Source organism: Centruroides sculpturatus, unplaced genomic scaffold, assembly GCF_000671375.1.
Source record: "Centruroides sculpturatus isolate CEXI.00-Female unplaced genomic scaffold, Cexi_2.0 scaffold27, whole genome shotgun sequence".
Lineage (NCBI taxonomy): Eukaryota > Metazoa > Arthropoda > Arachnida > Scorpiones > Buthidae > Centruroides > Centruroides sculpturatus.
The window spans coordinates 492,374-518,962 of NW_019384318.1; the positions used below are offsets into that span (position 1 = coordinate 492,374).

The window sequence follows — 26,589 nt, forward strand, 5'->3', positions numbered from 1 at the left end:
ATCAATACTTGTCAAATTTATTCATTCTTTTAATCAAAATATTATATAAAAGATATTAAAACATCTTGGAATTATGATGATGTTTCAGAAAAAGTCAAATTATTTTAAGATAATTAACACAAACAGAATATATTTGTGAAAAATTTGCTTAATTTAGAGGGAACAAAATATGTGATATCTATTCAATTGTAATGCTTTTTCAAGTACATTTGCTTATTACAAAGCCATTAAAGAGAATAATTTTATAAAAATATATTTTAAAATTTCAAATTGTCATTGTATTAAAACTATTATTTGATAAAATTATACTTGAGGAATGATGTGTTACTTTTATGCTCAGAATATTTATGATAACAATACTAAAAACTGCCAGTAATTGTCAAATTTTGTTCACTTAACCAGCATAATATTGAGATAGTTGTTATTATTCCACAATGTCTGTACAGTTGTTAAATTTAATTTTTATTCTTAAAAAAGTTTATAACTATTAATTTGCATGTATTATTTTAAATAACATGTTATTTTGTCTCATCTTACCACTGATTATTTTTTACTAAATTTTTGTTATCTAGAGCTATTTAATCTAGATATGTATGTATAGTAGAGCATCGATTATCCGAATACCGATCAACTGAAACATCAGTTAACTGAACGCAATCCAATTGGCAAATTCAAATTTCCACTAGTGCTGTGTCATTGCAGCACTCTCCCCCTCCCTGTCAACCTAAACTGTAGGCCTACTTTAATATACTACATTATGTAAGGAATGTATTTGTAAGACGTATGATACAAATTATATACAGTACAGTTTTGTGTTTAATAAACTTTTTCATAAATGATCAGTTATCCGAACAACCCCAGTCCCAAATTGTTTCGGATAATCAATGCTCTACTGTATAACTAATATTGTTCACACAAAGAATTATTATAAAATGAAACATGGAAGAAGAGGAAACAATGTAAAAGGCAAGTATTGGACTTTTGAAGACAGAGATGAAGTTCCAAGTATTAAAATAAAATTAAAACAAACAAAAACTATCGGACATCACCACAATGACAAACTGCAATTTTTAATTTATTTAATTTAAAATATATGTTCTTGATCTCCAATTAGTAGAGTCTTGTCCCTGTATATCATACTTTTCTTGATAACAGCAGTCATGCTAATATCTATTTAACTCCATTGTGGAGAACATTTTTGAAGTGAAATCATATGAATTTCAGTTAAAATTAGTCAAGTCCAGATATGGCAAGATTAGGAGTATCCAGCTCCTATTCTTTCCACATCCGGTCTCAACTTTTATCTATCTAACATCGTTCTTGAGATTAAGGAAGGAAGGACAGACAAACAGATGGACAACAGTGGAAATTTATAGGTCTAAAATTTTTTAAAATTGCAATCAAATTACCTAATAGTAAAATTACAGAAATATTAAAATTCCTGTAAAGAACTTCATCACATTATATTTTAATACAAATATTTAAAGGATAATAAAAAAGTTACACAATTACTGAAACATTCTCCTTGCAACAGACCTTTACTTGTAGGCTACCAGCAATAGCCTACAAGTGAAGGTCTGTTGTCATTGCAGAGTTTTTTAATCAATGTAAAATTTTTTAAATATTTAACATTAAAATACCTAATTTAAGTTAAAAACTCTGGAAAATAATTCTGTTCTGAGAATTTTTTTAGACATTTCCAAATTTATTAAGTTAAGACTGTCTAACCATTAAGGGCCAGATTTGTATGCAGGCACATACTTTTTCCCTTAAATGCTATGATGTAAAAACCTTGATATAAACAAGATTTGGAGTCCAAGAGGATCAAATTAAAGTTTCTAATAATTCATATAAAATTATAAACATATATAAAATATGAATTTTTAATTTTTAACACATGATTTATGCAGTAAAATGCATAAAGACATTTATGATTTTGCAGATTTGACTATTTTTGGGGCTAAATATGTGCTTTATAAACTTTATAGCTTGCTTGCATGATTGCAAGGTGCTATTTTTTTTAAATAATCCATTATTTGCAATGAATCTTTTTTGGACATGGTTTTTGGACATGTTGGTTTTTTGGACATGTGTTGGACATTGCATCAGAAATATCATGCTGACATACACAATTATAAACGAGCATGCAAAATTCAAATGTTTTTTTTTAAACATCTAACTTGCATTCTTTTAAAGTCCAATAAACGAACACATTTCTTGTTGCTACAAATATCTCTCATTTTTCAAATTCTCAAAATCCTTTGAATTAACTGGATTAAAATTATTGTGAATGTTATATTTAGTTTATTAATTTAATAATGTTAAATTGAAATCTTTCAAAAAATTGTACAAATGTATTGTTTAATTAAATATAAGGGACACAAATTCTTTTGAGTAAAGTAAGTCACATTTCCATTTATGAATCATGGACAGAAAAATTTTGGTTATATCGAGTTCAGTTCAAACAATATTGGTAAAACAAAAAAATGAATATTGAATTACTAAGAAAGTATGTACAGGAGTTTGGATTCTAGATATTTAAAACAGAAAAATTCTGTATTGTAATCTATGTGACAAACTGTTTCCTGCTAAATAGGTGGTTTGTGTGATTCAGTACGTTGAAACATTGGTACATGAAGCATAAAATAGAAATTGATCACAGGAAAAAATCTAGTTGAACTGAAAGCAGCTTTACTAGAGTTCATTATATCAGTTTGGAACAAAACGTTACTATCAACTTTGACTAAATCTGTAATTAATAACTTAATAAGAGCATTTACTCATTTTTCATCATTTGTACAGGGCTATAAACAAAAAATATAAGACTACTTTAGACCAATGATGCAACTACAGGATCAGGAAATTAGATTAACCCAGTCATTTCCAAACATATTGTAAACAATTGGATATAAAGAAATAAATTCATTAATTATTGACTAGATAATATATTCACACTCAAGAACCTTAGAAGTCCAGTAACAACAACACTTTAATGGAAAACTAACATTTTTGACCATACCCGTCTTCCTCAGGTTTTTAACCAGGAAGATTCGAACATGGAACACATAGAACAACATGTTAAGAAATTATTTTTAAAATATATGAAACAAGCTAAGCATGTGCAGATAACTTTTAACCATATATATTACAATGGCATTAGAAATATATCTATACCATAAACAATGAATAATAAGATATAAATAATAGCATAGAAAAAGGTTTCTAACTGCTAGTGTCGCCCATTTTTTCATAACAGTACTTCCATGCATAAGAAATCTTAATGGCATCGTTTGTGTTAATACAGTTGCCAGCTAAGTTGGCTTTGTAAATTTCCAATGCCTCAAGGTTCCAAAGGTGTTCAATTTTATGTGACTGTCTGACCAATTTAGCTTAATAGTGGTTGGCCCGCATGTCAGGGTCTGTGGCATAGGTGGATAGGACGGTGTTATGCCTAGGCATACCACTGCCCTATCCACCTGGATTCATAACTGACTTCAACATGCACAACCTACACGAAACATTATCCTAATACATGTTTTGTGATGTCACAATTTTTAAATTTCTTGTGTCACTTGTTGTCATGCATTTATCCCTTCCCAACTGAAAAGTGTATTGTAATAGATGTTAATAAGATTTTTTTGCAGACTGAAGTAAAGTATGTAGGAATTTCAACTTAAAAAATTTTAATGCATATTATTGGCATTTTTTACATGCATAATGCATGTTTCAGACTTTTTAGGTGCATACATATGCACACATTGTGATTTGAAACACATCTGGTCCTTACTGATCATTACTATCAATAAGTGGTGACAGGCATATATACATTTTCAAATTATTCTCATTATTTATAAATTTATTAGCCACAAAATATATTAAAACTCAACAATATCAATAATTAATATTTATATTTGTTATAATCATATGTAATTGATAGAAATCATTAATTTTTATATAAAAAAATTCTGATAAAATGCCATTTCAACATTTATTTATCAATTTTCTACAATAAACTTTTTTATGTACCTGCATACATAGTGTAGTCAACGTTCCAGAAAAAATCATCAGGATAATCGTATCCTCTACTATCGTCATCACTTCCTTCCGATTCTGGTGGATAACTGAACAGAGGAGGATCTTCCTCTTGAAAAGATACACTTTTCTTCATCTGTCCATTCTGTCAATAACATTTTATTTTATAATTAAGTTTAAATTAATATTAACAAAATAAGATTTATGAAACAAATGAATAAAGGCAAATTATAAAAAGCAAAAAAGAGGATAAGAAATGTAAATCATTAAATGTAAACCTAACTCAAAAGTTTTAAATGGGATTAAGTTAATATAAAATAAGTAAATATTTGCTTCTAGAAGTGTGTGAAAACTATATTTTAATGTTTAATTATCATCATCATTCATTCATATTGAAAGTTATCAAATTATTAAGTCAGGTTAATTCAACTTACAGAATGTCAGACTGAATTCTCGAAAACAATAATTTAAATCAGCAATTCTCAACCTTCTTTGACTGTGGAACACCATTCATATACATAATCATACATAAGCTGATTTTAAACGTTTGAAAATCAAGACAATACAAACAATGTTCAAGTCCCTGAATGAACTGAAAGAGTATTTAAAGGGCTTGAACATTGTTCGTATTGTCTTGATTTTCAAATGTAAAAATATTTTTTCATGCCATTCATATACTTTTTATTATTATGCAAGCATTAGCATCAATACATCCAAAAATCGATAAGCAATTCTGTGCTTACTATTCTCACAAAACAATGAAGCAATAAACTTTAATGCACTGAATAAAATAGTAAACATGGAATTGTCTATAAATAAAGTAATATGTTATAGTACATTGGAATAAATTTGTGATAAATATTGAAATATTTATTTCAAATATTTTCAAAAACTTCTTTTTTTGTGGAATGCTCAGGACAAATTTGCAGAATATGGACTGAAAATCACTGCTTTAAATCACTATAAAATATTGAAAAATACGTATTTTATTGTTATAAAATACTAAATGTGTATATTTAGGAATGTNCATGTTTGTAGTAAAACCAAAAAACTATGGAAGTGATACAGAGAAATGATAGATGTGGAGGCTTTATACAAAGTAAAACTATATATAAATTTTCTATATCAAAAAATTTACACCAATGATATTTTTCCAGCATCAAATTCAATTTGCATTACTTGTTTGTTAATTTCTATCTTTACCTTTGTATCTTTTTCCTCATTGCTTTTGTTATATACACTGTCCTATGCAATATTTTATATTTTTATTTTAATTTAAGTATTCAGGCTACTTAAAAACTTTTCTATTTGTTTATTGCATTTTTATAAATCAAATAGTATACTTTGGAGCTGAAATAATAAACAAAAATAAGTTCTAGTTTACAATTACTGTTTCTAAATGTTAAAGTCCAATGTGCTTTAATTTAGTTGATGCTCTTTTAAAAGTTAAGTATTGGAATAATAATAATAATAATAATAATAATATAAGTTATGTTCTTTTATTTATATATATTATGATATAAAATTTTGTATTTTTAAAGGATCAAAAGAGATTAAAATATTAAAATACTTATTAAATAAAGAACATAACTTATTAAACTAAATATTTAATTTATGTTATTTCATTATTCAACTCAGTGAATTTATATAAAGCTGTTAATCAGGATCAGAAGACTGTAGGAGGCGGTAAGATAACAGCCTCGATTGGCTTTTTCCTAATACCAGTAAATTTCTATTTTAAGTACTTTGAATATTTTGTTATGTAAAATAAAAAAATACAAGGCTGTAAAGGTGCAACAGTATAAGTTTATTCCTATTATTAATTTCATGAAAAACAGCATGTAAAATGCAATTGTAAAGCTTGCTTCACTTCATTATTTTTCCACAGAAGGTACTATTTTTAATCAAAACTTTTCTTTCAACTAAATTTTGTCTTCATTTAATAAATAAATAAATAATGATGATATAGTATCTACATAAACATTATTTATAACTTTTTTAATTCAGATAACGATGATAAACTAGTGACTGTGATTACTTACTGGATGAATTATTGTACCTTTAACAGTGGAATTTTAGAAGAATGCTAATGTTTTCAATACAGTTAATGGGTCATCTTCGAACAATAAAAGTCAAAAGTGGAGTGTTAGGGTCAAAAGGAAGGATAAGAGGGTAGCTTTGGATAAAGTGAATAAATGGGGGGCGAGTTATGAGTGATGTCACAGAGCTATAGAATTATGGCTGCCATGGGATATGAGTGACGATGGACATACTGTAGTGAGCTTAGGAGAAATTTGAGTATCAATTGTATGTGTGCTGTGTGACGAAGTGCTTACACTAAGTAATTATAATGGATAAATGTAAAACTTGGACAGTTTTTCAATGTTTTAATGTATGTTACAATGTTCTCAGAAAATAATTAACATAATTATAATAATATAAAAGGGTAGCATTCTTTTTGGAAGACCCTATATTAATAATTTTCTAATACAGACAGTAAAAAAATTATAAATAACATTCATAAAATACCTTTCTCTCTGGTGATTTCATTGAACTTTTTGTAGGCGTAGCTTTACGATCCCAAGTACCTGAAAATATTTGAATAGGCGTTTCACTACCATCTTCTCTATCATCATTTACTATTTCAGGGGATGTTTTAGCAGCCATTCTTTCAGATTTGTAAAGACACTCGAATGATCCCGAAGTGGATGTACAAGAAGTACCTGTACTACTAGTATCATCGGTATCACTATCAAAATCTGGAGTATATATATCCCTGCTAGGACTTATTTTTTCGTTTTCTGCATTATTAAGTTCTTGGGCATCTTTTATTTCTAAATTAGTCTGTTTAACACTGGTTTGAAAATCTGCTGTACTATCTTCTAAATTGTTATTATTATTATTATATTCTTCTTTTGCATTATTTGCTTTTGTTAGTAAATTTTCTAATGCTTCGAATGATAAGTTAACATCATTAACTGTTAGCAAATCTGAGGTATTTTCAGAACTTATTTGAGAAAAATGTACATCGTCTATACTTTCTGCATAGGAATGAGAGTTGTTCATAGAATTTGCCTCCGGCACCATGTCACTTTCGCTAGAGGTTTCAGACTGCCTATCTAAATCAACTGAAAGATCCGAACTAGCAGAACAACTACTGGAGGTTGAAATATCCGAAGTCTTGTAACCGTTATAGCAAAAACTATTTGCAAGTTTAGGCAAATTCGGTGTTTCGGAAGGTGATGAAATTTCATTATCTTGAATATCGATCATACACTGTTTACTTGACATATCTGCAATTTTAGATGGGACAAATCCGATAACAGATTGAGATGAATCAAGTAAAACTGCAACGTTTGTTTCGGTATCAACTCTCAAAACTTCATCAGTTTCAAATGGATCCTGGAAAGTATCATAACACGAAATAACATTCTTTTTATCGACTGTATCTAAATCTTCGAGAGTAACGACGTCTTTATGACAATGTGATTTACAATTTTCTTCATGTAATTTCATATCTGAATTATTTATTAATTGCACTTTATCATTCCAGTAATTTGTGCAGGTAGCAAACATGTGATCTGACAAGGGTTGAGAAGGTCCCGGCCTATTTGAATTCTCTATTATTATATCCTTATTACAATCTCTTAAATCTGAAAATTCGGGTTGCATTGCCGAATTGAAGATCTCAATATTATTAACATCATTAATTTCATTTAATGCTTCAGATATATCATCTAAATTATACTCGTCACCTTCAGAACTTACACTACAATGTTTTACGACCACAATGGGTTCAAACACATTTTGTTTAAAGCTTTCGCATTTACCTAAATTTTCTTGTTCAATACTGTCCATAGAACCAATAAATTGTTCAGATGATGACGACATATCACACGAGCTTTCTTCTTTACAGCTTTCTACTCTCTCGGGTATTGTTTCCATTTTTAATTTAGCCGTTTCTGTCGAGAATGGCTTAAGATCTACAGACGAGCTAGTATTTATAAACAAATTAGAACATAACTCAATATTATTCTTTAATATAACACTTTCATCTATATCATTCGCATTACAAATTTCAGGAGAATTATTGCTTGAATTTTCTCTACTATTATTCAACTGTTTAACATCCTCATGTTTCTGATCAGCTTCGTCTTCACAGAGTTCATTTTTGAATATTTTTTGCTTGGTTGATATATCAAAATCTATTTCTCTAGAATCTAAACAAGGTTCATTTTCTTCTTCTTCATTAAATATATTTTCAGTATTAAAATTTTCGGAATCATTTAAATTATAATCATTAATATCGGCACTAATGTCAAATGGTGAATTTTCGTATAAAATACAATCAGAATTATTTGATAATTCTTTTAAAACATTAATACAAGTACAATTATTCAAAATTTCATTGTCTGTAGCTTCGTCAATATCTTCCACTATTTTATTTTCAATTATTAAAGCTGCTCCTTTGTTTGAAGGACTCGTTTCATCATTTTTAAATATTAATGACTCTTCCACTAATTTTCTAGCTGTCTCATCATTTGATATAACTGAATTATTATCAACTTCTTTCTCATTGATAACTTTTTTGCAAATTAAATTATCTTTCTCTTCAAGTGTAACATCATGCTGTAATTTATCTTTGCAATTATCTTGTTCGTTATCAAAATTTACTTTAATATCTTGCTTTTTATCACAGATATCAACAGTATCCATGTTTTCACAATTAGATTTTTGATTTGTTTCTTCCTGTACATCACAATCAAAATCTTCTATCACAGTATTTTCTAAATAATCACAAACATCATTTTCTATTTTATTCAAATTGGATTTTAATGAAACATTATCAAATTTCACTTTTAAATCATCAAAAGTAGATAACTGAGTTTCATTTTTATTGTAAGTGTCGTCATTTCTTAAATTTTTATCTATTTCTACTGTAAAAATATCATTTTTTTCAATGGTAATGAAACAAGAATCCTTGTTTTCAGATTTCTTGGGTGATTCGCTATTAACTAAATTATGATTATGATTTACTTTTTGTATAGATTTGCTGTTACAAAATTCTCGATCGTCCAGATTGCATTTTTCAACTTTTACTTCGTCGAATGGGGATGCCTGAAATGTATTGTGTGTTACTTTACATTCGGTCATTTCAAATTGTTGTCCTTTTTGTAAATTCTCGGAATAATCTGAAACAAACGGAACATTTACGACTTTCAATTCAGGCAGATCGGTTGTATTCTGTTCACTATACAAACATTTGTTAAAATTAACATCAGAATTGTCATTAGAAACATTTTCTGTTGCATCAGTTTCATAAAATATATCAATACTACTTTGTAAATTTTGGTGTTTCGAAGGAACTTTAGTTATTTCTTTTTCACCATCACTTATAATAGAATTGTATGTTAAAGAATCTCTGTCGGAATTACAATCTATTTCATTCTGTAAACTTGGAACAAAATCATTTTCAAATTTCAAGATAACTTGATTAGTTGACGGAACGATAAGATTATGTTCTGTAATCTGGGGCTGAAGAGCAGTCCATCTATCTTCAAACACAGCCGAATTTGGTATTTTATTTTTATTGTCGTATAAATAGTTAAGAAGAACACAAATTTCATGAATTGTAGGTCTTGCTGATACTTGTCTCCAACACATTTGCATAATCTGATAGCTGTATTAAAAACAAAAATACATTTGTATTACTTAAAGTATAAAAAAAAAATTCTCATTTATATCATAAATGCAAATATATATAAAATTAACAACAAATATGTAATAATAAATATCTAATATCAAACTTAGCAGTATGATTTTAAATATATATGTTTTTGAACTAATTTAGTCCGTATTGGCTCTCTAAAAAGAACCTGGATATAAATCAAAAATTTTTAGAAATAAATTAGTTCAAAACATTTCTTTTCCAAAAGAACAAATACTTTGATTATCTTATCTTATAAATTATTTTTATAGGAAGAAACATCAAATCCCTACCAATGCTTGCCTTGTCAAATCATCTTTAATTCATCAATTACCATAGATATATTTTGAAAATTTTCTCTTCTTTATCAAAAAAAGAAAAAACACAGGAAAAATGAGCCATACTGAAGAGTAGGGTTTCTCAAACGAGATCCCGGTTGTTTTTTTTAACCCAGGAAAATCCTTCTCATCCCAGAAAATCCTGCAAATTTCCTAAAAGTTCACTTTTTTCTTATTTTGTGTTAAGGATGAGAAAATTTTGCAAATAGAAAGTATAATTAACTCATAAACTATCAGAATACAATTTGTATTTATTAATTTTAAATCTACTTATTAGTTTTTTTTAAATTTTTGCTCGTTATGGCATGTCACAGATTGTTAGTAATCAATATGTAGCCTATATGTGGTAGGACTCTGAAAATTACTTATCAGAACCTGTAATATCTTGAATAATTTCACCAATACTGTCTTAATTTTTAATCATGCCCAGTAGCTTCAATAACTGCATTATGTCTGGTTGTGCAAATTTGGTCACGGATACAAACAAGTATGAAGTATGCAAGTATGAAGTTTTTCTTCATAAACCTGATTATTAAAGCCAAATGAAATGCCAAATTATTGGGCTATAAGCTTGATGCTGCTATTAAAGCAGCAGAGGTAGACAAATCAAGAATACTAGAGAGCAAAAGAAGTACTACATCTCGAAAACGAACTAGAAATCTTACAGGCTACAGGTGAAAAACCGCATAACATCTGTCTTCTCTTAAATGCATTAAGCATGATTCCAATTAATTGAATCAGAAAGAGCATTCTCAGTAGCAGTATTTTTCATTACTAAAATAAGAATCAGAATGAGTGATTGGAGTATTGACCATCTTTGCTTTTTAAAATCTTATTATAAAACTTACAATATTATTTTGTGTTTTCTTTTATTTAAAAAACAAAAACTACCTTTTAAGTTAGAAGTTTGATCTAAGTTCATTTTTTTAAATTTTCAACTCAATTCAAAGCTTTTTTTTTTTTTTTTTTTTTTTTTGTTATTGTTGTATGCAGTTTCCAGCAAACTTTAATAAATTTTTCTATTTGTGAAAATTTCTACATAATTCAAAGGTAATTTTTAATATATATATCTCACACACAGGATTATTAATATGATTTTGGAGGTTGCAGAATGTATTAAATTACTTTAAAAAAATTAAAAATAATTGTATCATTTGATTTCAAGATATTCTGTATATATTAAAAATAATTAATTCTATCCCGGGATTCCAGGAAATCCCGGGAAACAATTCACTGTTTTCCCAAAATCCCGAGACAAACAAAAGACCGGGAAATGAGAACCCTACTGAAGAGGGTATGAAGGTTCCCAAAACATACCTATAGTAATTAATGAAATAAAGATGGTTTGACAAGGCAAAGCAAGCATTGGTATAGATTGATGTTCCTTCCTACAGAAATAATTCATAACATGGCAATACAAAGTGATTCCAAAGTATAACTATTCTAAACTTAGCAGTTTGTTTTTAGATATTTGAATATGGTGCCAAATTTAAATTCATATATGTACAATTCATTACATAATAGTAAAGAACAATATACTGTTATTAAACTGATAATGTTAACAAAGAACTGTTGTTAAAAATATAATTTTGTGTAATAGACTCATCTCCAAAATTAAAGTAACAAAGTAACAAATACACAAATGTACACAACAAAACCGCAAAAATGAATGGTCCTCCATCACAGCAAATCGTCCAACTGCTTTTTCTGAGGCATGCCTGATAAGCTACTAATGTATCAGAAACACTTCCTCATTGTTAACAGTCCAGACCAGGGGTCGGCAATCTGCAGCTCGCGAGCCACATGCGGCTTTTTGGATGTGAAGCTGCGGCTCTTTAGTTCCATACGCAAATATTATTTATTTTATCAAAAAAAAAAAACATTTAAAAATCGTTCTGAATCGATTAACGAGGATTAGGCACCGATTCTATCTCTCAGCCACTTGTACTCGCTTTTCATCGCACCTTTCCCCCGTGACTGGCGTCGTCACTGTCGTCAGTCCGTCAGAAGCTCTCGAATGACACCGTCATCGGATGTTTCTATGAGGTTTAATTCTCTTTCGACGCAAGACAATTTTTTAGTTCCATACGCAAATATTATTTATTTTATCAAAAAAAAAAAACATTTAAAAATCGTTCTGAATCGATTAACAAGGATTAGGCACCGATTCTATTTCTCAGCCACTTGTACTCGCTTTTCACCGCACCCCTCCCCCATGACTCGCGTCATCACTGTCGTCAGTCCGTCAGAAGCTCTCGAATGACACCGTCATCGGATGTTTCTATGAGGTTTAATTCACTTTCGACGCAAGACAATTTTTCTTATGAATAAATAGATTAGTTTTTTTTTATCAAAAAACTTTATTTATGCGAGTATTTATTGTTGGCAAGAAAACATTTTGTGGCTCTTTAAAAACTTTGAAATTTTATAAATTGTAATTTTTGGCTCTTCCGACTCAAAAGGTTGCCGACCCCTGGTCCAGACAGACAACTGTTTTGTCAGAAACAATTTCACAATAAATACAGTGAATCATTAATTTTTTCACAGGTTAACTGCAATTATGTTTCATTTGCATGACACTGATGTGATAGGATGTGTAAATCAGTGACTTTACTGATTTACACATGATGTAAGTTTCAGCCACTTATGTTTTGTGGCATTGATTTTACACAAGTTTTGTGTTTTTGCAATAATTTTGAACACCAGTACTGACAAGTACTATTGATATTTTTTACAACAAAACAAATTTGTACAGAGAAATTTCTTATTTCATTATAGAGATAAACAACCAATAATGTTCATAAAAATTTCTCTTTGGTTTAAAACTGTTAGAACAATGCTGAGGCAATCCTTTAATTTATAATTAAACTTTATTCTGATCTAAGACTATGTATATACACTTCATCACTCATTGATAACTTGGTGCGCAACTGAACAATGTTTCTTTCTGCCTTGAATTGTCTTATGCAGGGTGTTGCCAGTTCATACATAGTTTACGATATTCACTCTTGCTCTAGTTTAGCATTTTCCAATATAGTATTTTCTAGAAACTTCTTATTTCATTATAGAGATGAACAACCAAAAATGTTCATAAAAACTTCTCTTTGGTTTAAAACTGTTAGATTTGTAACTTAAATATAAAAATAAAACAGTGTTAATTTACTGCTACTACTCATTAATTTTTCTTTCATAATAATAATATCAATAATTTTAAAATTACTCTTCAATTACTTCAATTAAAAGTTTCAGAATACTGATATCTATTGTGAACAAGTTACCTAATGTTAATAAGGTAATGGCCAACAGATTTACATATACAGTAGAGAGTCGATTATCCGACTAAATTGGGGACTCAGGTTGGTCGGATAACTGAAAAAATCGGATAACCGAAAATAATGAAAAAAATACATTATTAGTATGGTATATTAGTATATCGCTATTAACCAACTTTGCGTTGAATTTTCATCGATGTTAAGCCTAACAATTTTTTTTTAAAATAATAATCGTTGCTATTGTATCGTTAAAAATTATTTTTAAATTATTTTATTGCTCACAAAACAAACAACTCATAATTAGAAAATTAAATCTCATTTAAATACTGGACTCCCTTCAATGGTCGAGCCATGTTGCCAGCTAAAACATGCAAAAATTTAACAAAAATAATATTAAAGTAGCCAAGACATAGCCAAATATTGTAGTGCCACATCACTAGTGGACATTTAAAATTTGACATGTCGGATAATCGATGCTCTACTGTACACACATATATATTTTATAAAAACATTATACCAATTTGTTTGGCCATATACTCTTAAAAGCTAATGTATATATATAATCTATGGTAAATATTTGAGAATGTTGTATCTGATAAACAATTAAAATTTAAATACAAAATACATATGAATGAAAATAATAAATTTCCAGGAAAAATATGTAATTCCTAATTTTATCTTTGCAAATACAGTAAGCTAACTGTGTTAATTATTAAAGAATATCACAATTATACATTTATGTCATCATTCTTGACAATTTTTTTTTATATTATACAAAACTGGTTATATTATATTATGAACCCTGATATGCTGGTTAATTTAAGAAATCATCAAACAGGTTCAAAAACTACACAACTGCATTAAATGTTGTTATATGTGGTAGTCAGCAACTATTGACATACACATCAAATAATTACTTCTGTTGCAGTGTTATAAATTTTGTCATGTTTCTTTCAATCCTTTCTTAATAAAATAAATTTAATTTTATTTATATATTTTTGTATAGATTCATTTCATTGTATTTTACAGAAATATTCACAAAGATTAAAAAATTTCTCACAAACAACAAAGAAAGTAATTCTTAGTAAAGCAATTGGCAACAAAATACTTTAAAATGATATATTTCAACAAATCATTATATTTCAAAGAAATATCAAAAGAAGATAAAAAAATCTTATTAGTATTATTTCTTAAGTAAACAGTTTCAAAATATTTATGCATCATTAGATTTTATGTCAGAAACTAAAATGATATATTTGCTAAAATGAACTTTTATGATCATTTAAAAGAAATTTATGGGCTTTTGTCAATTCTTCTATAAAATATGATAAGAAGAGTTTATGGAAGTGATCCCCACACTTTTTTGAGCCACTGTCCCCTTTGTTCCATAAACTTATATCTAACACACCCAATACATTTTCTCTTGTGTGAGAAAAGCTTAGAAATATTCTTAGAAAAATTTTTTTATGAACTGCATACTTTGTGTCTTTACCGTAAATTGTTCTCAATATATGAAAATGTTAAATGCAACGTTTCTTCTTACCCGTTTTATTGGAGGAAAAAAAATGCCATCAGTGACTTGAAGCCTCACCTATTATTTGGTCAGGACCATGTGTCCAGTGCCCTGCCACATCCCTGCTTCTTTTTGTCCCCCTAGATTTACTTATCACCCTCTAGGGGACAGTAGCACCCACTTTGGAAACCACTGGTTTATAGAAAAATAAGTAAATAAGAAAGAAACATATATTTTCCAAAAACATTGAGAGAAAAGATGAAATCTGACAACACCACCAATCTGAACACAAACATTTCTACAAAAATCTTGTATAGATAGAATAATATCAGAAACAAACAAACAAAATTTCTCATTTATTTATTAGATATATCTTGATTCTAATAAATTTTACATAAAAATGTTTAAATTTAAAGAGCATACTTTTGATTGATCACAAATCAAAATCAAAGCAGGAATTCAAAAATCTCTAATTAAGAAAAGGTGTAATGCTGAAAAGAAACCATTCAAATAGAATTCTTTTAAAAGCAACAGTTCTGACTTAATTAGCCTAAATTGTTAATTTATATTAATTAAATTATAAAAATAGTTTTTAATGACTGTTGTTGAGTAATAAGTGGAGGTATTCACAAAGTTAAAGAGTGAATCTTGTATGTAAAGAAAGCTGTTAGATAAAGAAGGAACAAATTTTATAGTAGTAAGAGCTGTAAGGTCATCTCTAACAAACCTCTAAACTGAAGCTGAACCCAAGACTGACAATAATAAAAATTCACTAGTTTACATATATAAAGATTTCCGGTAATAAAAATAATCTGTAATAAATGATACTTACATTCTTTCTTTATGAACAAATGATCTGTTAGGTGATTCTAATAAACAGTTATGCTCTAATATAACTTTTTGCAAAACCTCTTCATCTGTTAATGTAAAATATGGCAATTTTCCAAATTCAAACAATTCCCATAAAAAAACACCAAATGTCCTAAAGAAATAAATAATTGAAATAAATAATTAAAATAAATACAAATTCTAAACAATTGATTTTTATTGTAAAAATTTGTTTAAATTCCTTTTGTATTCAAGCAATTACTTAAAATGAATAAAAGAATATAGTACATTATAGTAAATGTATATATCTAAACTGTAGAGATATTGAAAATTATTACTGCAATCAAAACAATATTCAGTATCAAAACCAGTTTTAAATAGAGATTTTCTCATTTTCTCTGCTTATTATAAGTCATTTATAAGATAAATGACTAGTTAAGGTGTAATAAGCATTCACTTTATTTTGTCATTCTCTCTTGATAAAAATGTTTAAACAAGAAATACAATATATGCATATGAGATGTAATTTCAAAATCGGTTAAGTCCACCTTTTAGAAAAATTAGGTAAGCACTTAATCTTATGTATTTTTCTTCTCTTTTCAATGACAAGTATTATAAATTTCTAAACTAGCTACAAACAAAATAGGAGATAAACATTGGAGATTCAAAATCAGCCACATTCACAGTCCTTGTTTCAGACCCAGAAAAGTAGAGTTGGCTGTTTTGAAACTGTACATCTCATATATATTTATTTATTTTATTAAAAAATTTGCTAGCTTTAAACTGTTTCAAGTTCAAATTCTTAATTTTCAGAACTGTAAACAAAATGTCATTGCACTTAAATAAGTCAAAATATTATGCATTCTCAAATATTTTAGCATTTAAACCAAAAAAAAGGTGATAATTATGCACTATTTGTGTACATAATAACAGTACTTTGTAAGAATTAATTAGATTTTATTTGATTCATTTTGTTTTTCAATGCTTCCTTCAACTTATGTTACAATTTTTTAACCTTAACCGACACTTAGAGTTAAATATATTTAATTAATTAAAATTAATACAGAGTTTGAAAATTTTATATATTGGAAATGTGGGAACAAATCATACATCAACTATGTACTATTTTTTATGTTTATAATAATTCATAAATAAAATAAAAAGATTAAGCAAATCAAAATTGAATTGCTTACCAAATATTGGCAGTTTTATTAATTTCTTTTGTTTCTATGATACTCGCAGTACATGTAAGAGAATCAGGATCGCACCATCTTAGAGGTAAAGCAATGCTTCCACGGCAGTAATATTCATCCTGTTAGAAAAAAATTATTATAAAACAACATAAATTAATCAATACTATTCAGTAATTTGATTACAAAAAAAAAAATCACTGTATAATATACAGGACCTTCCAAAAAAATGATACCATTTTAAATTACTGTAATTATGTTAATTACTGCCTAAGATGTATATGATGTACACGAATCAATAGAGTAAATATCATCTACCATCTGCACACAAACATCTAGTCTGCTACCTCTAGAAAGCAGATGACAAGACATTTGAATGTACTGTACATGGTAGATGAAACTCAAATAGTTACTTTATCAATTGGTGTATAATGCATACTTCTCAGATAATAATTGATATAATTACAGTAATTTATAACAGTAGCATTCTTTTTGGAAGACACCATATTAATTTATCAGATACACTACAGTAAATCCTTGTTATTTCAAACTTGGATAGTTGAAATTCTGTTAGTTTGTAACTGTACCACTTGTCCTAGCTGGGGACTCAGGGATTTACAAGTTAAAGAATTCAGTTAGTTCAAAATTCAAAGTGAAAACTCTGTTTGAAGTGTGATATGTGTACATTAACTTGCTCATTTAGATCAAAGTGTCTTTATACTATAAGGGAACAGTAGACAAAGAACAGCTCTAATCTGGTCACCAGTGACTGCTAATTCATAAGTATGTGTTACCTGAAAATGTGTTGAAGTACAGTAACACATTTTCGGGTGTCACCTTACACATGAACTATTTTTTTTTCCTCTTATCTCGTAAAACAAAACTGGTTTTTTTGGGATTGCAAGATTGGGCTACAAGTATCAGATTGAGATGTCCGTAGGCCCTAATCTAGTAAATTTGGATGAGTTACTGTTTTTTAGGCCACTTTAAAAACAATTTGGACTATATTTTGAGGAATTCTGCTTTACTTTTTATAAAACTTATCTGGCAACTTGTCAGGTTCTCACCAGACATGCTATTTACTTACAGTATATTTATATTATTATTATTAAATATCACATTATAAATACTGATAATTGTTTTTATTACTCTTAATCTCTAATCCCTTGTACAATTAAATCTTGCCCCATTTTATATTATATAATATTTAATTTTTCTTTAAAATTCAATACTTTTTATTTAATTGAGCTGAAATTTGAAAAAATTGTAGACAAATTTCCACTGTCATATCTATCTGTCTGTTTTTCCTTGATCTTGAGAATGGTGTTAGATAAAATACAAGACCAGATATAGAAATATTAGGGGCAAGAGCCCAGATTAACTATATACAAACTTCCAGTATAGACCAGTATATATTTCAATTCAAAAAGTTTTGTCAGAACAGAGTTAGATAGTTGACCGGCATGACTACTATTATCAGCAAAAATATGATGTACAAGGGCAAGGTTCTACTAAAATGGAGAGATCATGTATTTTAAATTAAATAAATTTAAAATAATATAATTAAAACTTTCAGCCCAGCAATGTAATAATGTCACAATAAATAATTGCTTGTGATGGTAATATTAAAACAATTACAATAATATTGAAAATACGCAATGTTATAACCAAGATATTATTAATAAATTATAATTTTTATATTAATTTTCTGAAATTTATAACACATTACCTTATGTATTTGTACAGAAGTGCCATAATCTCCAAGTTTTATTACAAAATCAGATGTAAAATAACAATTTCTTGCTGCCAAATCCCTGTGAATATATTTAAAATTATTGAAATATTAATCAATACTAATTATTAATAATATTAAATTTAATTAAAGAAAGTTTTATTAATTAGTTAATCTAAGTTCATTATGCACTGAAAATATTTCAGTTTTAATATCTTCTAATTGTTGTTTTTCACATTTTTTGTGTGAAATATCCTAGCTTGAATTATAATGTTCTTAATGCAAAATAATATTTTTTTCTGAATGAAAGATATATATTAACTCTGTATTTGATAATTAGATAATTTTTTTTCCCCCACCTTGTGGGCACTAAGAGGGCATCTTTTAGCAAGTCCATTATGGATTTGGCCAGACCTACAATGGGGCAGCCAGGTGATGAGGAACGGGGGCCGACATATCTGCCAAACCATTCCCGAAAAATTTCTGGGGATTTTTCGATCCATCCAAATTCGATCCCAGGTCTCCCTCCCAGAGCAATAGGCTACCACCTTGACTATTTGGCCATCCTGCCTCATAATTCTATTTAGACTAAAACTCAACTGTATTTAACAGCAAATCCAAAATCTTAACTGAAATCCTATTCATTTTGGAATTACATCATTTTACTTTTACGTCAATTTATTATAAAAACTGATATAAAATGTAAGTGTGCAACTTAATATATTTAACTCTAAACATAAAACAAATTTAGCTTTATTATCAAAAATGTTAATGTAAAGTGTATTAAGATTTATGCAAATATATAATCATTCAAATACTGTTGGAAATATTATCATTTTCAGTTTAATTTGTGTTTAAATAATAAAAGTTAAATTTGGTAAAATGCTAGTTGATTAACAATTCAGAAAACTTAAATAATCTGAAACTGGCCTGAAAGAATTTGGTTATCTAAAGAAACAGTAATTTTTTAAATTTAATTACTGTTTACAATAAAGGACAGTTTAAGATTTACACAATATGAAGATTAAATAATATATTTTGTTTAAATCAAGCTTTAATTTGATGTTTCCAAATGCTTTTGAGATTATTCAATTTTATCCATCTGACAAACAAAACAGTTCAAGAGTCAATTGTTTTGAAAAAATTTTAATTGAATATGATATTTTTTGTATTTATAGCATTAGACAAGTATTAACTTTTCTATTTATGTAATATTAAATTTTAATTGCTGTAAAATTTGCCCATTTTATGTTTATATTATCTATCAAGGTTCATAACAAAAATATTTCATAAAATGTCAAAATTGATGTTTTAAACATATATGATAAATATTTGTTTTTTTTTTAAATTAATTTTTAAATATTTTTAATAAATAATTAAAACTTACATATGAACAAAGTTATGATCGTGCATATGTTGTAGAGCATCAGCTATATTACAAGCAAGATGAAGAATATATCCATCTTGTAATAAAGAATCAGCTTCATTGTAATGATTAATTAAATAAGTTTTTAGATCCTAGAGAAATAAAAAATATATAAACCAAAAAATAAACATATGATTTTAATGTTGATATCTTTAAAATATAATTTTAAATACAAACCAGAATGAGAAAAATAATATGCCAATGTTTTTTAATATATCATATATAAAATATTTTAATAAAATACAGTACAATATAGAATGTATTACAAATATTCATACTTTACTATATACATTTGTTTATAATATCTACAAACTTACCACTATAGAGTGTTCCAGAATAAAGAGATAAGGATCTTTTTCTAAACAAAATCCCAAAAGCTTGACTATATTTTGATGATTTAAATCTCTATACAAAACAAAAATTAATATCATATTAATTTTTACAAATTATATTTATTATTATTTTTAATAAGAGAAGATAGAAAAATAATAATATATTTAAAATATAATCTGCAGAATTATACTATATATAAAAACCAATAGTTTATTCATATAAATTATTGTGTTTAAGATTAAATATGATCACAGTATTGCTATTAAATCTTCTCTACATTTTCCCTTTTAAATATGAAGATTAAATAAATATCTTTTTCATAAAATCAGATACTTATTTAGAAATAATATAAGCATCGCTTTACTTTTTTTCATTTTCTTAAATTGTATTCAATTTTCATTCCATTGCATAATTTTAATAAAGATTCAAAAAAAAAACTATAATCTGAAAATAATTCATGGAACTAAAACATTTTGGTATCAGTATTTGATTTAAATATCTATAAGTTTTGACTAAGTATAGCTAGTGTAAATAAAAATGTTCCCAAATACATTACAAAGACAATAATCATTTCTTATTGGAAATTGAACTGGAAGTTGTTTATATTTCTATTAAATAAATTTATTTAGTGTTAAATATTTAGTATGTCCTTTCTCTATGATGATAAAAATTAAATATAATACAGTTAAAGGCTATACTAAATTTTTAACTCAAAATACAAAATACCTTTTTGTGTAATTATCTAACTAAGAAATTATAATGTTTCAGTTAAAAAATGTTTACTAAATACTAAATATGATAGAAAGAAAAGTGAGAGATTTGATTCAAATGTATTTAATGTATCTTATAATTGAGACGAGTTGATAATAATAATAACGATGATAATAAGCACAGAGCCGAAACAGTTAAGAGGGGAAAATTGAAATTTGGTACACAGTTAGGGTACGCCATAAGAATGCACACTAAGAAGGGATTTTTGGAAATTCCCCCATGGGGGAGAGAAAGAGGGTTAAGGATTATACTGATTCTACTGTACTATTTTAGATGTAGTTTTTTGCATTTTTGCTGGAAATCAGACATATTTTTAGACCCATCTAAAAATTCTCTAATTAGCCTCAGAAGAGGGGAACCTAATTCTTGCACCCAATTAAAATGGGTAAGATCAACTATGTAACTATAAAGGTTATCTTATGTAAGGGTTTATCACACCAAGTGCCCAATCTAACATATTTTAAAAATTCTGTATTCCTTTACTGTACACAATTTAAAGAATTTTTAAAATGTGTTAGACTGGACACTTGGTGTGATAAACTCATATAAGATAACCTTTATAAATATAAATCAAATACAATAATATAGTAGAAAGGTTAGAAGTACAAAATAATCTAATAATCTTATCTTTGCTGTTGTTATTTTTTGCCCAAGCAACGCCGGGCTCATCGCTAGTCTTGCATATATATGGCATCACATTTTTCTTAATAATTTTTTTTATGATACAAGTTTTACATAAATCAAGTATTTTGTATATAGCATTTATTGTCTGCAGAAACTTTAGATGGAGAAAAATATCTTTCATGCAATACTCTTAATAGCTATTAAGAATAAAATTGGACAAGAAGCAAACATAATAATAATAATATATTTTATTTTTTATACTTGTAAGATCTTATTTTGCTAGAAATATAAATTTGTGATAAAAAATATTGGTACAATTACTTAATTATTTACCTGAAAGGACGAATTTCTTGTAGAAAATGAACATAATCAGTAGGAGTAGCATCTTGTTTTAAGATTTTTACAATTACTTTTGTAACTATTTCATTCTCAACAATATTTTGTGCTTCTCCCGAAACAACTTGTCCAAACCAGCATGTTCCTAATTCTTGATGATATTGTAATTTACTTCTTGGAAAGTATTTATACGTCGAATCATCTATTAAAATAAATATTTTTTTAAAAATTAAGAAATATTTTCACTTAAAAAAGTTAAGATAAAATTTATTAATAATGCTGCAATTAAATTACTATATTTAATATTTTTGTTTAAATTATTTACCGTATTTTGACGAGTATAAGTCGCACTTTTTTTACTACTTTTCGGAGCTCAAAATCATGGTGCGTCTTATACTCGACAGGTAACCACTTTTACAGTGAAATTATCTACAGTAGTGGTCCACTCTAGGGACCAACCTGTGCAGTGGTCCATTAAGCAGATGGTCCCTCAACCGAATGGCTAGAGTACCTAGATTATCAGAGTAGCAACACTCGAGTCATCGCCGCCATGTTCTGTCGACTGTCATCACGTGACATCTGAGTTTACATTAAGAAATGACGATTATTTCAGTTTAATAAAGGTATTGATTCATCCATCTGTCATATTCTTGAATAAAAAAACGAATAAAATGCATCTTTAGACAATCCCATTAAAGTTTCTTTCTAAATTTTTTGTCTCAAAATAGGGGTGCGTCTTATACTTGACAGCGACTTATACTCGTCAAAATACGGTACTTAATCTAGAAAAATTTTCATACTTAAATTTCAAAATGAATCTTTTAACATCTTAGCAATAATCAGGATTTTGTTTGAAAATGCTTACACAGACATATATTATTGCAACCAAATACAGTAAATTAAATATCATACAGGTTGAAGTATTAATAATTGCATGTCATCATTATGATATAATGTAATCATGTTCAATATATACCGTATTAGCCCGAATATAACGCGATATTTTTCGACCATTTATTTTCCATTAAAAAATCGACTTGCGCTAAATTCGGAGTTTAAGTAATGGAATGTCATATAAACAAGGACATTTTCCTACAGAGGTTGAAACGCGACTGAACGTCCGACCAATTCCTAGCTCGACCGACCACTTCAAAACAACCATGTGATCTAGTTATCGGTAGTAGGCCTGCGCTTTTGTTTGCATAGCGCTACTATAGTAAGGCTATGTCTCCGCTTGTTAACGTCTCACACAACTGTTTTGTTTCATTTGTTTTTTGCTCTAGTGACTAGCGATGGTTACTTTACTTTTTTCTTTATTGCCCATAAAAAATGAGTGCGAGTAATAAAGGTAGTGTTGAGAAAAAAGGCTCATCAAAGAGTCAAATATATAAAGATACCAGGTGAACCTATGATATGAATTTTAAAATTATGGTTGCAAACGAGGCAGAAAGAACGAACAACTTGAGAGCTTCGAGGAAATACGGAGTTTCAGAAGTAAACATCTGCCTATGGAGAAAAGATTTAAGGAAATATAAGAATGCAAATTCTTCAAGAAAATCTTTTAGTGAACCTAAAAAAGGAAGGTTTAATGAAGTTGAGCAGCGAGTGTTAAAATTCGTAATAGAAAAGCGAAATGAAGGGTGCCCAAGATACCGTGAAGTCATAAGATTTAAAGCGTTAGAAGAGGCTGCTAATTTAAACATTCCTAGAAAGGACTTTAAGGCAAGTATGGGTTGGTGTAGAACAGTGATTCTCAAACTTTTTCGATCCATCGCCCCCTTTGTTCCATAAAGTTATACCCAATGCCCCCTAACCCATTTTCTCTTGTGTGAGAAAAGGATTGGAAATATTCTTAGGAAAACTTTTCTATGAATCTCACACTTTGTGCCCTTACTGTACATTGTTCTCATCATCTGGAAACCATTAAACGCAATGTTTCCTCTTATCAGCCCCAATTTTGCCTTTGGTCACCGTTCAATACCCTGCCTCTATCATAGATCTATTCATCGCGCCAGAAGGGGGCGTTATTGCTTACTTTGAGAAACGCTGAGCTAAAATAAAAGTCAATGTGTTAGAAATATTCAAGTTGTGACCTTCAATAAAAAATAAAAAATATATAAAATGTCAACATTTTATATATATTCCGTCGAATTTTTATATATAGAATTTGTCTGCCGTCGCCCCTCTATATTTCCTTAACGCCCCCCAATTCTCTTTGAGCCTTCTACTGCCCCCCTGAAAGCTTCCAGCGCCCACAAGGGGGCATTATTGCCCACTTTGATAAACGCTGGTGTAGAAGAATGATGAAAAGGAACGGTTTATCACTAAGACGGCAGACAACTCTCGCGCAAAAACTTCCTGACGACTTTAATGAAAAATTGTTGGCTTATCAGCGCCATGTTATATCATTACGCAAAAAGCACAACTACAGTCTTGGAAATATGGGAAATGCAGACCAAACACCAGTCTATTTTGACATGCCTTCCGATCTTACGGTAAATAAGAAAGGTGAAAAAAATGGTCTTATTGAAGTCAGCTGGTTATGAAAAATCCAGAATTACTGTTATGCTTGCTGTTACTGCTGACGGACCAAAGGTTCGACCTTACGTTATGTTGAAACGTAAAACAATGCCCAAAGAAAAGCTGTGTCCAGGAATTGTTTTTCGGGTCCAAGAAAAAGGTTGGATGACAGAGTAGTTGGTATTAGACTGGTTGAATGTGATATGGGGGAAACGGCCAGGTTCTCTGAGAAACTTCCGCTCCATGCTAGTCCTTGATGCATTTTGAGGCCACCTTACGACAAGTGTTAAGGAAAAAATTGAGGCATTGAATTCCGATCTTGTAATAATACCGGGTGGTATGACTTCTCAGTTGCAAGTCTTGGATGTGGTGGTTAATAAACCATTTAAAGAGAATCTTCGAAAAGAATACAACAATTGGCTATTATCGGGCAATCATCCATTGACACCTTCAGGAAAAATAAAAAACCCTCAGTCTCTCTTTTAGGAGAATGGACTGCGACTGCCTGGCATAAGATCGAACCTGAATCGATAGTTAAAGGTTTCAAGAAATGCTGCATTTCCAATGATTAAATGGGACGGAAGATGACATTTTGTGGGAGACTGAAAGCGTGAATGAAAATACTGATAATACCGATGTGACATCAATGAGTTCTCATTCCGAAAACAGTTCAGATTCTGAATAAACATTTCCGTTTTTTGTTGTTACTTACGTAATATTAATTTTGTTTTACATTACTTAATTTTATTGACATGAATGTAACCTGTGTTATTAGCTATAATTACCTAAATAAATGCTTATCTGATTGAATTTTAGTTTCTTTGAATTTTTTTATGAGTATTATTTTTTTCTAAATATCTTTATGAAAATTTCGGAGTCACGTTAAATTCGGGCTAATACGGTAAGTTCAATATTACCCAACTTTCTCCATAAAAATATATCAGAATAAAGTATGATATCCATATTTTTAATAAATTATAATGATGAAATTTAACACCAAAAGTAAATGATCACCAAATAATGTATATGTTGATATACAAGGTGTCCATAAAGTCTCTTTACAACTTAAAGGATCTATTGGAAAGACAACTGATAAAATATCGTAATCATACTTGTTCTATTGTACTCAGTGGTTTTCAGTTTTTAATCACATTGCAATCAAATTTTTGGTCCATTTTTCTTCCATGAGATATCAATTAATGCAGATGTCTACCTTGACTTTTTGACTGAATATGTGGCCCCACAACTGCAGGACCTTCAACCAACCATCATTTTCCAACAGGATGATGCCCCACCACATTGGGTACTGCATGTTTGTGACTTTTTTAAACATTTCCAGACCATTAGAATGGAAGGGATGGACCAATTCCGTGGCCACCACATTCACCAGATATCACACCTCTGGATTTCTTTCTATAGACTATGTTAAAGATATAGTGTATTAAACAAAGATATAGGACATTACTAAACTAAAGCAAAAGATAACAGATGCAATAGCAACCATTAATTAATTAATGAGGCTATGCTACAACAAACATAACAAGAAGTCGAATACAGTCTTGATGTGCTTTGTGTGTCTAATGGTGCACATATAGAGGCGTATTAAATGAAGTAGAAAAACTTTGAAAACCATTGAGTACAGTAGAACAAGTCTGATTAAGATATCTTGTCAATTGCCTTTGCAATAAATTTTTTAAGTTGTGAACAGACTATGGATACCCTGTATATTACAGAAAAGTAAGAGCAAAATTTAAAATAAATTCAATTATTAAAAAATATTTTTGAAAGATTAAAAAAAAAGATGTAGACAAACCGTATAATATAATACTACTTTTCCTATTGGTGATCATTTAATATTTGTCATATAAATTCTTGATACATAAATTATTATTTTGTTGTAATGATAAACTGAAATCATAGTCCATTTAATGCAGAAAACTTTGAAAATAAAATTCAAACTGTCTTTC

The 26,589-nt window shown here is 28.5% G+C and overlaps 1 protein-coding gene across 1 annotated transcript in view; it reads right to left on the reverse strand.

Moving 5' to 3' along the window:
* Positions 1 to 22,577, reverse strand: part of LOC111624109 (putative uncharacterized protein DDB_G0282133) — a 34,341-nt gene extending 11,764 nt beyond the window's left edge. The window contains exons 1-9 of the mRNA XM_023366891.1: positions 22,562 to 22,577; positions 22,100 to 22,304; positions 20,356 to 20,443; positions 20,000 to 20,130; positions 18,610 to 18,694; positions 16,884 to 17,002; positions 15,695 to 15,844; positions 6,562 to 9,712; positions 4,027 to 4,177 (exon numbers count right to left, since the gene is read on the reverse strand). Of these exons, the coding sequence (XP_023222659.1) occupies positions 4,027 to 4,177; positions 6,562 to 9,712; positions 15,695 to 15,844; positions 16,884 to 17,002; positions 18,610 to 18,694; positions 20,000 to 20,130; positions 20,356 to 20,443; positions 22,100 to 22,304; positions 22,562 to 22,577 (4,096 nt within the window). The remainder of the gene's footprint in view (positions 1 to 4,026; positions 4,178 to 6,561; positions 9,713 to 15,694; positions 15,845 to 16,883; positions 17,003 to 18,609; positions 18,695 to 19,999; positions 20,131 to 20,355; positions 20,444 to 22,099; positions 22,305 to 22,561) is intronic.
* Positions 22,578 to 26,589: the final 4,012 nt, after the last annotated feature.